This window comes from Brassica napus, chromosome C7 (assembly GCF_020379485.1).
Source record: "Brassica napus cultivar Da-Ae chromosome C7, Da-Ae, whole genome shotgun sequence".
NCBI lineage: Eukaryota > Viridiplantae > Streptophyta > Magnoliopsida > Brassicales > Brassicaceae > Brassica > Brassica napus.
In genome coordinates this window covers 33039150-33055346 of record NC_063450.1, presented here as the reverse complement: position 1 = coordinate 33055346, position 16197 = coordinate 33039150, and the positions used below count along the sequence as shown (strand labels likewise).

Below are 16197 nucleotides of genomic sequence, written 5' to 3'. Positions count from 1 at the left end.
GTTCTTTGCCTTTATATTTTGTTTTGGTTTCCGAGAAGTAGTTCATGCTTGGTTTGGCCTTTGTTAGCTAAGTTTTTGTTTCCACCGTCTGAAAAACTTTTCATAATTATAGTCGTTAATCGAGTTCCAATCATGATAGTAAAAATATAAAAATTTCAAAAGCCAAGAAACGTTAAAAATAATTTGAAAAATTAAAAAGAAAAATAAAATAAAGAAATGTGGAGGTTGGTTTTGTGTTCCCTCTGGTTCGAACAACAACAACACACACTCGTCCCGTAAAAGTCTCTCTCTCTCTATCGCAGATAGGTGCTTCGTCTCCTTCTTCGATAACTCCGATCACCTAAAAACGTTTCCTTTCAATCAAAGCATCTCTCTCTCTTTGATAAAGAAACATTACAATCAATAGCTTCTTAGTTTGCTTACATTATATCCTCGCATTTCGAGGTACTACTCTTTGCATTTCCCCCCCTTCTCGATCGAGATTCAGATCTGAAATTCAATAATTAGGGCTTTCGATCCTCCATCGTCAATGTCGAATTCGAGCTTCGATGTGGAGAAAGTTTCGATTTTTATTGGATTTTGACTTGGAGATCTCGAATGGCGGGTTTTGATTTTGGTTTTGAAGATTGTGGCAATGATGTAGTTTCTGCAGAAAGTTGTTCGCTTTGAAGAGAGAAGAAGATGGGATCTGGGCGGAGCAAATCATGCCGAGCCTCTTCGTTAACATCGACGGCGAGAGAAGATTCGGAACCTCCTCCGAGTGGTGGTGGGAGGAGGAGAAAACCAATGAGTCTCCTTTGTTCTCTTCACTCTTCTTGCCTCGCTTCTTCTTCTTCTACTTCTCACGACAGTGACGATGACGTTGATCAACAGGTTTCGTTTTTCATCCTTAATGCTATCAATCTTGATTTACAACAAATCTGAAACTAGGTCAAATTGATAGAGTCTTGATCTCTCCAGGTATGTAACGGAAGGAGGAGAATGGAATCTATGAATCAGGGAGATGCACAAGATTGCTATGACGATGAAGAACTGAAAGATAAGAAGGAATCTCAAAACGAGCTTGAGCTTGATGATGATTGTGGTGTTGTTGAAGAAGAAGAAGCAGCAGCTGTAAGCAACGTTGGCGGTTTGGTTCAAGAATCTTCCACTCCAAGTCGAGTTTTCTCGCATTTCAAATTCCTTCCTGGTAACATAAGCTCCAGACTTAGCAGAGCTTCGAGCTCTAGATCCTTCAACACTACTTACCCACTCTCTTCCTCTCGAGAAGTATCTGTCACTTCACCTTCACAACCTGCTAGAGTCGAGTCTCCGAGGAACCCTGTGATTGACAATGTAGTTAGAGACATTGATGCCATGAGATATGGAGAAGATCGTTCTTCTTCGAGAGTAGTTAATGGTATGGAAAGACAAGTTGTTCGTGAACCTTCCGTTGACCGGAATGTTAGTTTTAGCAGGACTCTGAGTGTTGGACGTCTCCGTGACAGAGTTCTTCGCCGTTCTTCACTCTCTGATTTCACATTCCGTCCTTCGCATCAGGGAGAAGATGATACTGATCTCTTCTCTGCTGATAACACTGCAGCAGAGGAGGACACTCCTGTGACCTCAACGTCGTTACTAAACCGTTCTGCTTCTAGCATAAGAAGGACGTTATTCGGAGTTCAAGATCAACCGACGACAAGTCCTCTTGTCAGAGAAGGGAGGTATCAAGGTTTATTAGAACACAGATCAGATTTCCTTGAGAGAAGGAGGAGAATAAGATCTCAGGTTTGAAAACTCGTTTGATTGTTTCATTCTTTGATGTCTTCTCTGTTCAACTAAAGATCTAATCAACTGATGTAACAGGTTCGTGCTCTTCAAAGATTGGGAAGCCGGTTTGAGAGTGTCACAGGCCATCATGATAGGGCTTGTGTCTTATCAGGTCTAGATCAAGCAGGTCGTTGCACATGCCGTGCAGGTACTAACCGTGGTTCCACTACAACAACAACAACACCAACAACCGATGAAACAAATGCTAGAGCTAGCATCTCAAGGATAGTATTGCTAGCTGAAGCTCTCTTCGAGGTATTTACTTATCTTCACAGTAACAACTTCTTTGCCACACGGTTATCTCTCTATATGCTAAGGTTTTGTAGTGTATTCATTTTTAGGTTCTTGATGAAATTCATCAGCAATCTGTTGTATTATCCTCTCAACAACCGTCAGTATCATCAATAGGATCTGTTCCTGCACCTAACGACGTTGTGGACTTGTTACCTATAAAACAGTATACTAAATCACAAAGCGAAGATTCCTCACAGTAATGTCTACTGACTGGTTCTTTTACTTACTAATATGTCGAGTCATTATGGTTAAAACATTTTTTTGCCGTAATCTTTCAGATGTTATATATGTCTTGTGGAGTATGAAGAAGGAGACACTATAAGGGCACTTCCTTGTCATCATGAATTCCATAGAACATGTGTGGATAAATGGCTTAAAGAGATTCACAGGTATGAAATCTGGATTTGTGATGACAATGTTTTCGATTTTTTTTTCGTGATCTGATGATGTTTTCGCGGCAATGCAGAGTATGTCCTCTATGTCGTGGAGACATTTGTAGACATGATCCATCACCTGAACTACACTGATTACAGTATGAGAGTTTCAGATTCTGCAAAAGACCCAAAAACATTCTTTGGTTTTTGTCTGAAACTGAATCTAAATGTTGTATTTTTGCTTCTTGTTTGTAGCTTTCAATTGAAAACAAAAAAACAACAAAATTCAAACTTCCTGTATTTGAAACTTCTGTACTTAATTGATAAATTTACTGATGTTGTTGTCTACCATGAGCATCTTTGCCTCTGATTGCAATTTTCGCCGATCTTTAAGAGCATTTAAAATGGGATTCTAACCAAAATAATAGTATATTATTTTAATATAATGTAATTATTGAATTAAAATCTAATACTGGAAAAATTAAGCCATATAATGCAACCTGTGTAATGAGAGTAACTCACCTTTTCTTGTTGAGTATCTCAAACAAAAACTTTTGTGTTTTTTTTTTCTCTCTTATTTTTTTATTTTTTGAACAACTCTCTCTCTCTCTCTTATTTGTGTTTTAGTTTTCAGTTTTTAATTACTTTAAATAATAAATACTATATATAATTTTTTTTGTAAGCCACCAAAACAAATAGTACACCACAATTAACAAATCATCATTTAACTTTATTAACTAGATTTTGATCCGCGCTTTTTGAATATATTACGTTGTAAAATCTTTAATGTGTAATATATATGTAGTTGAGTTAATAATTATATTTTAATACACAAATAATAACTCATATAACAATTATATTTTATCTTACTAATTAAATGGACAAATCTTAGTAGTATAATTATTTAAATAATTATACTAAAATAACAAAATAGCATATAATAAATTATTATATGAGTTAATAAATATAGGTAAACATTTAACACACAAATAATCAAACTAATTTAAATAATTAACAAAATAGCACAAAGTAGCACTAACCTGTTCCCTGTCTATATATAATTGTATTTTAATAATAATATAAATCATTTAATTATTTACAAATTTACATTTTCATTACTGTCATTGACATATTATGTATGCATCACATAATATCAATATTATTCTAAAAGCAATGCTTATATTTTAATAGTATAAATTCAGAACATTTGTCAAATTGCATTAAGATAAAATTTTAGAAATATATATATTTTCGAACTGAAAACATATTTTGAAGATTCTATTAGTTGCTATAAATATGGTCAAAAAGGTTTTATTATAATTTTATTGAAAATATTAACCACTAAAAATAATTAATTAGTATATATGACAAAATAATATAGAGAAATACCGTAGGATAGCACTAAAAAAGTTTATGTCACAAATATAGATTCTAAGGATCAAAATGACCAAAATGACCAAAATGTTTCATTAAAGAGGTAAATATACACTTATACCCCTAGAGTTAACTAATCAAAATCTTAGGGTTTAGAGTTAAGGGGTGGAGATTTGGAATTGAGATTTAAAATTTTTAAAAATAAAAAAAAAATATTAAAAATTTGAAAACTATTTTCAAAATTTTAAAATAGTTTCAAAAAGTATTTTTGAATTACAAAAAGAAAATTTGAAAAAAAAAATAAAAAATATTTTTGAAAAAAAAATTAAAAAAAAATTAAAAAAAAATTAAAAAAAAATTAAAAAAAATGAAAAAAAACTTTATAAAAAAGTTCGAATTTGAAAACATATAATCTAAAACTATTAAAAAAATATATTTTTTTAATTTTTTTATATATATATCTAGGGTATTAGGGTCCTTTTACTTATTAAATGAAATATTTTGGTCATTTTTCTCTTTGTGGTCTATTTTTGTGATCAAAACTTGAAAATTGTCTATTTAAGAGAATTGCCTAATAATATAAACTAAATATATGTAATGGTTCAACCTATACTATTTGTAAGTAAATAAAAAAATGCTTTTGTTTTAATAGTATAAAATTATAGATTCTTTCAATTCTTTCATACTTTTATTATTTATTCCAAATATGTTAACAAACCACAAAATAATCTATAAGGATTTAATTATCTTCTAATTGAAAATATCTCTTTCGGTGATGATTAATCTTCATCTACAAATATACCATCTAACTCTATTAAAAGGCAGATATGGAGCCATCTTAGGTGTGTCACCTGGGATCATAAATTCTACCAATAATATTGCAGCAATGAGACATGTCATATGTCTTGATTTGGGCTTTTTAGTTGATTTCTGGCTTCTAACCCAATTCTAATTAAGTTATGTTGATTAGGGCTTCTGAATCTTTTTCGATCCTCCTCTCCTCAAGAGCCGGGAAACACCGATCACTTATTCCCTTTCGACTTCCAGATCTTCTCTTCCTCTCCTCTCCCAATCCGTTTCAACTCATACTTCCACCTTTAACTCCTCTAATCAAACCTTGGTTGATCCCATTCAATGGCTTCTTTTCATCTCCCCCTCCATTTTCCTGGCTATAAATCTCTTTTCTTCATCTATGGATTGATTAAAATCTCAAAAACTCAAAATCTCTTCTCTTTCTCAGACAGACTTCACGATGAAACCCAAAAACTCTTCGATTTCCAACGACCGCGAGCCCTGCAAGACGACCGCCGCCTCCTCCGCGCATGCAAGGCCAAACCGGAAGTCCACCGCTTCCTCTGCCATGGTGATGAAACCTAATGGGAAGTCTGCTGTTTCGTCTGTTATTCTGAAGAAACCAAACGCCTCTACCGCTGTCTCCTCCGCGCATGACGTTCAAGTGATGTTCTTCAGAGATGTGTCTCTCGGCCCAACAGAAGCGGTCTTGAGGTTTCGACTGGTTCATTTCTGGGAGGCTCGAAATCCAAACACAAAAACCCTCATTGGACAGGAGATGATCCTAATCGAAGAAGAGGTTCGTCTGCGAATGTTTTACTACTCTTTCTCCTTCTTTAATATTGCTCGACATTGTTAGATTTCTACTAATCGACATTCCAAATGATCTGTAGGGAACGGTTATTCAAGGTTTTGTTCCAGCGGGGCGGGTTGGGACATATGAGCTGGAACCAGGTTCTGTTTATAAACTGGGGAATTTTTTCGGCTCGAGAAACAAAGCCTTGTATCGGGTTACGGATCATAGTGCCACCGTTACGTTCGCTTGGAATACTGAATTAAAGATTCTTGATAACCCTCTGGTTTCAATTCACGAAGATAGGTTCAGGTTCCATAGCTACGAGGAGTTTCAGGCTAACTGTGACCGCAAAGTTGATCTTTATGGTGAGCACTGATGAATTTTATACTTCAATCTTTAAGGTATTTTCACATCCAATGAATTTAATTCCTTTGAAATGTTCTATCTGAGACTATGTTGGCCATATGAAGCTGGTGAATGGACAGACTATCACTGAGCATACGGTCCTCGACGAAGTTGACATATCAGATAAGCGACATCTATGTGTTCATGTTCAGACACATGAGTGAGTTTGTCTAAAAGTGTTAGATTCTTTGTGTATTATGCTTAACATTTGCTTTAAACCTGTGCAGCGGACCAGTGATGAAGCTCTATCTATGGGACAATGCCGCATCTGACTTCTGCGTGAAATTCAAATCTTATGGAAGCACTCCGAGTGTTCTGTTGGTCACCACAGTAAACCCTAAACATCTTGGAGGTAAGCATTTTCTAAACAGCAGGATTAAGTCACTGTATTATTGGGATTATATGACATTGTATATCGTGTAAGGCCATTTAAACTAGATTGTCTCTCAGCGTTTATCGTAAATGTTTGTGTCCTCATCTAGAACGTATCTGTGATAGTTAAACTGAACTGTATGAAGTCATTTTCTATTGTTAATTGAGAGAGTGATATAACACGTAACGCCATTTGAATCATATTGTTGCATCGTTTACGCATTTGGTTGATAATAATGAGTTCATCTGTTCTGAACATGAACTCTTGCTCTCACTTCGATGGCATCATCTCGAGTGTTTATGGATAGCGATGTCCAGCCTAGCAGGGATTATCTTGGATGGTAGGGATTTTTGTATTCAGTTATACTTTTCATTCACTTCTACTTTGGCATTTCATGTAACTTCAGCTCTGACATTTCTTGGGTTTCCTCATTTTTCACAGGCTGAGCTCCAACTCAGATATTGCTAATAAGATTAATGCAGAGGTTATTACTAAGCCTGAGACAGCGACTCTAGAGGAGCTTTTCGCCTACATCAAGCAGGAAACTGCTAAGGTACAGTAGTTGTTCTATATTTATGTGTTATGTTATGCGTTGTGTTATGCGTGTGTATTGATAGAGTTTGTATTATTTTCACTATTATAGGTTGCTTGGTTTGAATGCACAACAACTATAGATGATGTTGTTCAAGGTTCTCCTTGGTACTATATTTCATGCGGTGGGTGTAATAGTAAGGCAGTCAAAGGGCCTACTTCACTGATTTGTAACAACAAGAAATGTGGGAAAAGTATTGTTACAGGGGTAGCTCAGTAAGTGACGTATACACAGTTTCGTTTAGTTTTTTTTTCAACCGCTAGAAGCTAATCTTCCCTCATTGCAGATACCTCACGAGGATTTCGGTTTATGATAAGAGTGAACATGCTGTTTTTGTCGTTCTTGGTGATGCCGGTAAAGAGTTGCCTGGGAAGCATGCATCAAAGTTAGTTGCCAGTTACTTTGAGGTAATTTCAACCCTCTGTTATTTGAACTTTCATATATTTTCTCACTCTATACATAGTCCCGAGTTATTTCAACTTACATATATTTTCTTGAACGTTAGACCAAAGAGGGTGTAGAAGCTGATCAATGCGTGCCGGTGCCGCAAGCTCTCCTTGATACGATAGGGCACACTTATAAATTCATTGTGAAAGTCTCAGATCATAATTTGTCAGAGAAGACTCAAACCATAACTGTCACAAAGATATTCCCACCAGAAGCTCCACAACCTATAGCTCTTGGAAGAACACGCTGTTCCAACAACGTCTGGTGATATCTTGGAGTCTGGAAGTGATAGGGTTAGAAAAGCATCTGAGACTCTTGAATCAGATGAATCCAAGCGTTGCAAGAGTGGCTGATACAACTTTGAGAATCCTCTTACGCAGTGAATGCTTTTGCTGCGGTTTAAGTTCTGTTTTATGTTTATCTATTTGCTTTGCTTCATTCTGTTTCTATCTTCACACTTTAGTTCATTGGATGCTTTTCTGTTTCTTTGAATACAATTCCCGTTGGAAATGGATGTGCATATGTGTTATCTAAGCCAGCTTTACAAAATACTATTCATAGTTCATATATCATTTATGTCCATCCTATTTTTTTGTCCATCCTTTCTTAAACATCTTGTGAAAATTACCTAGTGAAGCTATATGAGATGAACACAGCTGAAGATTAAAATTTTATTACAAACCACAAGTGAAGCTATATGCGTAGGAGTTAGGACCTAAAGTCGTATATATATAAGTTAATACAAAATCATAACTTTTTAAAAAAAATTCCTAACATATGTAGTTACGAAAAATATTTATGCAATGAATGTAATATATATTATGTTGCAGCTTTTAAAATTTAGTGTTTTTTTGTAGGCTACAATTTGTAAATTTAAAGGTTGTGATTAATTGTGTATCTCTTATTCTTTTTTTTTTGGGAAATTTGGGAAAAGGGAACAACTAAACTATGCTATTGTCCCCTTAGTACAAAATCAAATTTTGTCACTTTTGGACTTTCACTACCCTTCAAAGTTATAAAAATTCATATCAATTAATTTACAATGCAAAAAAATTAAGAAAAATCTAAAACCTGAAGTAGTCAAACATGTGCATATATGAAAAATATTTTTTGATTAAAAAGATATTTGGAATGGTAAATTGAAAAATAGGCTAAAGGTTTTAGTATATAAGATCTACCATCTACGACGATTCAGAATATGCTTTCTAACTGAAACACAATGATCTACATACCGAAGAATGCGCATTAGACCGGAAACATTAAGATCTAAGATGGCAGAATACAAAATTAAAATTTTCTTCTATGTTCTGCCTTTTTGCTAGATCATAAGTAATAATAAACGTTCTTATATCTTCTATGGAAGTATATGCATTCTTCTCACTTCTCATATATCTACAATATTTGTATTCTATATCTACCACATTATCTTTATTCTACCATACGTAGAATGTACTTTCTACTAGATTTTAAACAAAATCCGAAAATCTAGGAAAAAACGGTTAGAAAATATTCCCTAAATCTATTAAATCTTTTTTATTTCCTTTTTTAAATCTTCTTCCCTAAATTTTTCTTTCTTCGTTGCCAACCACGATTTGGACCAAAAAAACGTGGAGCTTCTTCTCTTTTTCATAGTTTCTCCAAACTTTTGTCAATCTAACGTGAGAATATGCACATCTATGCCTATTCTGGTTTTTGGAGATCGTCCAAAACAAAAGGGTGGAAGTTTCTTGTTGATGAAGAAACAGGAGGTAGATTACTTACTTTGGACACAAGCAAAACCTTTGACAACCTAAGAGTTATGGTTTGTGAGGACTTTGGAACCGATCTAAACTTGGTCAATATCGAGCTGAGTTACTTACCTTCCGATTTGGTGATTGGCCTCGACTCACCACCTGTTTTCATCACCAATGATCGACAACTGCAAAATTTTCTTACATAAGTGAAGACCAAAGCTTCAACAAGGTTATGTGTGTGTATTCGATCTAAGGTCGGATTTAACTTGAATGAAGAGCCTGCTGAGTTGCCTAACAGAGAGGAAGTGGGTATGTCGGGTGAAGTTTCAGATGATATTGATGGTGAAGCCGAGCTTGAAGAAGAAGATGCGAAGATAGATGAAAGTGATGATGAAAACAAGTGTGAGAAAGATATGATCAACGGAAAGTATGTCCGTTTTTCTCTGGTTGATGTTTTGAAGAAGGGTCAACATTTTACTAGCAAAGCAGCTCTGCAGGCAACAATGGAAATATGCGCAATGAAACATAATTTCGACTACAAGGTTGGCAAAACGGATAGAAGAGTTTGGTACGTTCGTTGCGCAGATGATGATTGCCGCTGGCGTGTTCGCGCAGAGGGATTAACAGGTTCTTCATATTTTATCATCAAAAAGTATGTACCTGATCATTCATGTTCTCCATCATCAAGGAACCACTTTGTTCGGACCGCTTCATCAAAAACAGTTGGTAGTCTCATTAAGCATAAGTACGAAACTGTCAAGGAAGGGCCGAAACCTAATGATATCATCCAGTTTATGCGTAATGATCATGGAGTTGAGATATCCTACTCTTTTGCTTGGGAGGCACGTGAGTATGCAGTAAATGTTGTGAGAGGCATTCCGGAGAAGGGTTATGAAAAAGTTCCCAAATACTTGCACATGATGAAAGAAGCTAATCCAGGATCACACACATTTTACGAAACTGATAGCAATGGGAGATTCAGATTCCTCTTCATCTCATATGGTCAGTCTATTCGCGGTTTTTATGCTGCCATTCGGAAAGTTATTGTTGTGGATGGGACTTTCTTGAAGAGCAAATACAAAGGAGTGTTACTGGTTGCTACTGCTTTGGATGGAAACCTGAACCTATATCCTATTGCATTTGGAGTTGTCGACTCAGAGAATGACCGCTCGTGGGAATGGTTTATGAGACAACTTAATGTTGTCATTGCTGATGATCAGGGTTTAGCTTTTGTGTCTGACCAGAATACTTCACTTGCTAAAGCTATTGCAAAAGTGTATCCGCATGCTCATCACGGAATTTGCATTCACCACTTGCTGAACAATGTTGTTACATATTTCAAGGGTAAAGGAGTTGCTGGTTTGGTTGCAAAGGCTTCTAAAGCTTACCGAGTTGCTGATTTTAAGAAGCAATTCACTGCTATTTTCTCAATTAGTCCTGCAATTGGAACCTATCTAATACAAGCTGATGTGAGAAAGTGGGCTCGTTGTCAATTTCCGGGTTACATGTACGATGTTAGGACCAATAACCCTGCTGAATCAATAAATTCTGCTTTGCGTTTGCCAAGAGAGTTTCCAGTTATACCTTTGTTGGACAGCATAAGGGAAATGATGACTCGATGGTTTTTCAAACGTAGAACTTTAAGTTCTAAACATAAACATCCACTGACCGTTGTTGTAGAGAAGAAGATTGATCGAAGGATTGAGAAGGGTAAGAAGTTTCAGGTTTTCCCAGTTAGCGATGACAGGTTTTTGGTTCGAGGTGACACTTTTGAATGTATGGTCGACTTGGTCAGACGCACATGTTCATGTGGGAAATTCGATCTGATGAAAATCCCATGAAGACACGCCATCTTCCGACTTCTTGTGCTCGATAACTGCTTCCTCCACTGTCTTTTTCAAGGAACTTCTCAAATCTTCAATTTCTTCGGCCATTCTCGATTGTTGCTCATGCATCCTTTGTATCTCATCAAGCAGAGCCTCGTCGACCCACTTAAAAAGATGTTGCTCTTTCTTTCTCTGAATTGAAACACAAAAATGTCAATTGGAACATAGAAGAATTAAAAGTCATAATTTAAGGTAATTACCTTCAAACTAATCTCACATCGTAAGAATCTTCTGTATGGGTTCTCCTCCGTTTTTGAAACATAAGTGACAATCCCCTTCCCACACCAGCATCTGGAAGGAATCCCTACATTGTTAGTCATGATCGGTTTTTGAGAAGGAGAGAAAGACGGAGAAGAGAAATAAACGATGAAATAAGTAGGGTTTCTGGTCATTGGTGTTATATAAGTTTATGTTTAAGGCAAACGACTACTGTTAATCGTAGGGATTCCTTCCAAATCTTAAAAGTCAATATAAATCTTATGACTATCACAACACATACAAGTAGACCCTATGCTATTGTCCATACTAAACTAAGATTTGTATTGACTATTAAGATTTGTAGCCTAGTTAGGTTAGATCGTGTATGGCTCCCTGTTTAGATTCATTTAGGGTATCGTTAGGGGTTCATATGTTGTATGGCTTAGTTTAGATTCATTTAGGGTATCGTTAGGGGTTGATATGTTGTATGGCTTACTTTAGATTCACTTTATTTAATTTTGTAATCAGCCACTAATGTCAATAGTTTCAATTAGTCCAGTGGTTTATGTTGTCGGTACAATTACCGTAGGTGAAGTGTTCGATGCCCTCCATCTCCATTTTGTTCCTACGATAGACTTTACTAAGAGAGTCAAATAAGACCATTTACATTCATTTCTTGCCGTTAATCTCAATAGTTTCAAGTAGTCAAGTGGTTTATGTTGGACTTATAAAAACCCAAGTGAAGTGTTCGATGCCCCTCATCTCCATTTTTATTTTTAAAAATTTTGTTTGCTACAATAGCCTTTAATAAGAGAGTCAAATAAGACCATTTAGATTCAGATCATGTATGCCTTTGTTTGTTCTCGTGTATGAAATCCAATGCTAAATAAGAGACTCAAATCAAATGCTAAATAATAGATTCGAATTCCTCATAAGAGATGCAAACCAATGCTAGTTACGAGTCATATAAGAGTAACTAAAAACGTCAATAACAACCTGCTTGGTAAACAAGACAGTGAAAATAGCATTATACAATCTCAACCGTAGGAGAAGTTGTAGCCTTCGGAGGAACAAACATCCCATTCTCGAAATAAGCTCAGGATCATTAGCAGCTTCCCATAGGTCATAAGCAATCTTGTGGCGAGCTTCACGAATGTTGTCGTCATTCACCAACATTAAGTCCATGCCTAGAAGATGTGCTTCAATGTGCTTCAACGCATATACTCCACAATCGCTGCTAGTCTTGTTTAGGAAGAAGGGCATTGGAGCGTAAGTGACATCATAGGGCTTTACGGTAAATCCCCTCTTCTCTGAAGACTGCACGGCTTTAACAATTCTAGGGATGAGATGGGCAAATGGCTCCAAGTCCTTGTTGTGTTTCAGTCCCGCACAGTCAAAAACCTCTATGGAACGAGTAACAAAGTTAACACACATAGAGATCCAGTGGTTACCGTGTACAAGAAGAGGCACATACATACAATTGACATCAAGATCCCACACTGATCTTGTTCGTCCGTGTGAAGGAAGTTCACCAATTCCGTATTGGTGGAGTAGTCCTTCTACCCTGAATTTTTTTCTGTCTTTCTTGAACTCTATGTAAGAATTCTTCATTTGATTACTGAATATGCAGCTCATGAAAGCTACTTTGGATGGATTCCATCGTCGCAAAGAAGTCCTCTCGCGAAATAAGAAGAGCATAGCATCAATTTCCTAAAAAATATGATACAAACAGAGTGAGTTGGCGTGTTGCTAAAGAAGAAGAACAGTAAGTAGGTGTGCAAAGTAATGTATAACTTACTTGATTTTGCAGCCACACTGCAGGTCCCATAACACGTTCTGCTAACTCAGTTGTGTACATAGAAGGTCCAATTTTAAGGTGCCTGCGATGCAACATATAATTAAAAATTTGTTGAATTTAGAACATAGAGGGAAGGCATAGACTTACTGTTTGGTAGTTGAGCACCAATGAATCAGTTTGGTCCATGAATCCTCAGGGACAAACACTAATGAGTAGTCGTCGTCGTTCACCCGGTCCTCAGGTAATTCCATATCTTTGAGAGTGGGTGTTCTCCAATCTCCAGGTTTCAAGGATGATAATGGAGTAACCAATTTAGGTGATTCTTCATCACTCGTTTTTTGTGAGGGATCGAAACCTTTAACATGTGATACTTGAGAAAGGTTCCCCATGGCGTCTTGTAAATACTCTTGTGTGCTCATTTCTTCTTTTTTCGATGAAGGTTCCCCATGGGTAGATGATTGTTACAAATTCTTCAAAAAATCCATCATATCATCAGTTTCGGTTTCAATCTCCTGTTAATAAAACCAAACTTAACATTATTAGCCAAAACAGTCATCAACATAGTCATAAGTTCACTTCATAGTAAACACCAAAATACATTACAAGCCGATATTACAAGCAAACAACAATGACATTACAAAAGAGTCAAGAGAAAATTACAACAAAAAGACAGTCCGACATATTACAAAGCTTCATTTTATGGTTACCTTTCTTCCTTGCCGAGGGCTACGACGAACCGTAGGAGGAACCACACTCTCCTCAACCTTGCCTTTGCCTTTTTCCTTTGTTGTTGCAGGACACAAACTCTGTGATGATTTTCCCATTGTTGTTGAAGGACAAGGAATCTCAGATGCGCTGTCTTTTCCCATTGTATCAGAAGGACCCGGAATCTGTGACACCGCTTGCTTGAGCTCAGCCATCTCTTTCTGGACGTTCTCAAAACGCTCTTGGATGTCATTCTGCACCACCTCCTTGAAAGAGTTGAAAGCAGAGGTGAACAAACCTTCAATGAAAGTCTTCATTCCACTGGAGATACCACTGTTATGTTCAGCCTCCCGTTGACAAAGCAATTCTTTCTTTCGAGCCTCCGCACCAGGATCATTTAGCTTACACTTGCCCCTTCTTGCAACAACAGCCGGTTCCTCTACATGTGTATCTGTGACATCTTCGACTTCAACATTCTCTCCATCCTTTTCTGAATCAGAAAGCTCCAAAGTTGGAGGCAAAGCCTCGACTTCCCATACGAATTCCGTCCAATCCTGTTTGGCATTGAGAAGAGTAACAATACGACCAACTCGTTCATCTTTCTTCTCATCTTCCCTATAGAACTCAGTGGTAACAACCACATCATTGTTCCCAGTAGCAGATATAAATGGGAACAGCTCTCCCTGACAAGAACAAACCCAAACAATAAAGTTACTCTTTGTTTGTTAACGGAACCGAATATAATTTTTAAAAACTTATTACCTTATTAAAGTGGGACTCTAGGCTGCTAATATCTGCATAGGAAACTTTCCCACTTCCTTTCCAATTCCTACATCTCACTTTGGTCATGTTTTTTTGATCTTTTTACCCACCATACTACCAATGTCTGGGATTGCCTCCATAACCCATATCTGAAACGCATAGGAGAATCCATCCAACATGTAACTGTTCTTCAGATGCAAATCTCTCCTTGCTTTGAGTATTGATGCAAGCAGCTCGTCATACGCGTGAAGACCCCACGGATACATCCTCATCTTCTCAAAATCCATCACCAAACGGATGTATTCATGAGGGATGAACACTCTTGAATCCTTAGCTATGAGGAATCCATGTATGACACACAGATACACTAGCCTAACCCTGTCCACATACGTCCACTTGTTGCATTCGTGAAGAAGCTTCGTCCTTATCATGAATAAGTTGACCTTTCTATTTTTCCTCAGCACATTGCTCCAGAACCCCTTATCATCCTTCCAATCATTGAAGTTTATGTCAGGTTCATCTTTGAACTTCAATCCTGTCACAGCATGAAATTCTTGCGCAGAAAACCTAAGAGGCATCTTTGCAAATAGAAACCACAGCTCGTGAAGCTTCGAAACCTTGAGCTGCTTGCATATGAAGCTGTGAATGATCTTCCCTGAGTAGATGAGCTTGTTTTCTATGATTGCCAAAAGCGGACCGAAGACAGGATCTTTCAAAACTTCGTCATACTCAATGTTGAGAACACCCTTCACTTCCTCCAGAATTGTACGTCTACACGTGTTGTTAATCTTATCAATTTGCGTCTCAGATCCTTCTTCAAGTATGCGTTGTGGAAACTCGTATGCCATTCCTATAAAACGTAAAAGCAATAACTTCAACTCGTTAGTAATGCCTTAAGGAAATCAAACTATAACTCGCAATCAAACTAGTAAACACTTTATATTGCCATGTAACTCACAATCAACTCAACCGCAAACTACAATGAAAACCATCAACATGAATTAATTTGTTTTTAAACAATTCAATCTCTTCCTAGTACATAACGAACAAAAAATAAATTTCAAACAATAAACTTGAATCAATTTGATTTCTACTCCATTCAAACTTTTAGTAAGATATGAACATCAACTAAATAAAAAAAAAAAATCGAAAAGGGGATCTCAAAACCTTACCTTCAATTTTAGGGAAAGAGAAACTGAGATGAAAATCGAACAACGTCAATCTCTTCGTCCGTAGAACAACTTAAATCTTTTCCTAGTGCATGCAAATAAAGAAATTAAGATCAACACATGAAGAAAACATAAAGGGGATTTCGAAACCCTAACCTCAAAGATTTTGGTACCGAGATGAAGTAAGAGGAAGAGAAGAACAACGTGAAGCTAATCGTCCTTTATCAGCGACAAGAAGCTTCTCCCGAGCTTGAACAACTTCAATTGTAGCCGGCGGAGATTGCAAAGTAATCCTACTCTGTCGTGTTTAGAGAGGAGAGAAGAAAGAAGGAGGACGAAGGAGAGATGTGACGATGAGTTCAAGGTCTACGACGAACTAAGACGGCCGGAGAAGATGGTGTCGATAACGAAACCTAATCGCCGCCTCTTCGTTAGAGAGAAAGCAAAACCTGAGTCGACGACATGTTATGATTTTTTACTCTGTATCTGTTTTTTTTTTACATCTTAGTAATTTCCTGAGTAAATTATATGACTTTTTTAATATATGTATTTCAAAATTAATAGAAAGGACAAAACGGGATTAGCATTATTGTTTATACTATAAGGACAAAGATTTTGGTTTTAATTCTAAGGGGACAAAGTAGTAGTTGTTTTGTTCTCTTTTCCCAAATTTCTGTTTTTTTTTTTGAG

General features: G+C 36.6%; 4 protein-coding genes across 4 annotated transcripts; 3 read left to right on the top strand and 1 right to left on the bottom strand.

Annotated features, from left to right (window-relative positions):
• The first annotated feature begins 225 nt into the window (after positions 1-225).
• Positions 226-2813, top strand: BNACNNG50560D (uncharacterized RING finger protein C4G3.12c). Its single transcript, XM_013837366.3, has 6 exons — positions 226-873; positions 961-1767; positions 1846-2064; positions 2151-2299; positions 2382-2492; positions 2570-2813. The coding sequence occupies exons 1-6, from the start codon at positions 682-684 to the stop codon at positions 2628-2630; spliced, it is 1539 nt and encodes a 512-aa protein (XP_013692820.1). The 5' UTR covers positions 226-681; the 3' UTR covers positions 2631-2813.
• Positions 2814-5103: 2290 nt separating this feature from the next.
• LOC106392500 lies at positions 5104-7524 on the top strand. Its single transcript, XM_048764166.1, has 8 exons — positions 5104-5442; positions 5537-5791; positions 5910-6004; positions 6072-6230; positions 6659-6770; positions 6861-7024; positions 7096-7216; positions 7315-7524. Exons 1-8 carry the CDS (start codon positions 5104-5106, stop codon positions 7522-7524), a joined length of 1455 nt encoding a protein of 484 aa, XP_048620123.1.
• A 1398-nt stretch (positions 7525-8922) lies between these two features.
• On the top strand, positions 8923-10830 carry LOC111212421. Its single transcript, XM_048764165.1, has 2 exons — positions 8923-9126; positions 9244-10830. The coding sequence occupies exons 1-2, from the start codon at positions 8923-8925 to the stop codon at positions 10828-10830; spliced, it is 1791 nt and encodes a 596-aa protein (XP_048620122.1).
• Positions 10831-13332: 2502 nt separating this feature from the next.
• Positions 13333-15186, bottom strand: LOC111212420. The gene is made up of 3 exons (XM_022713957.1): positions 14449-15186; positions 13579-14259; positions 13333-13383 (listed from the first exon to the last, which is right to left on the bottom strand). Exons 1-3 carry the CDS (start codon positions 15184-15186, stop codon positions 13333-13335), a joined length of 1470 nt encoding a protein of 489 aa, XP_022569678.1.
• Positions 15187-16197: the final 1011 nt, after the last annotated feature.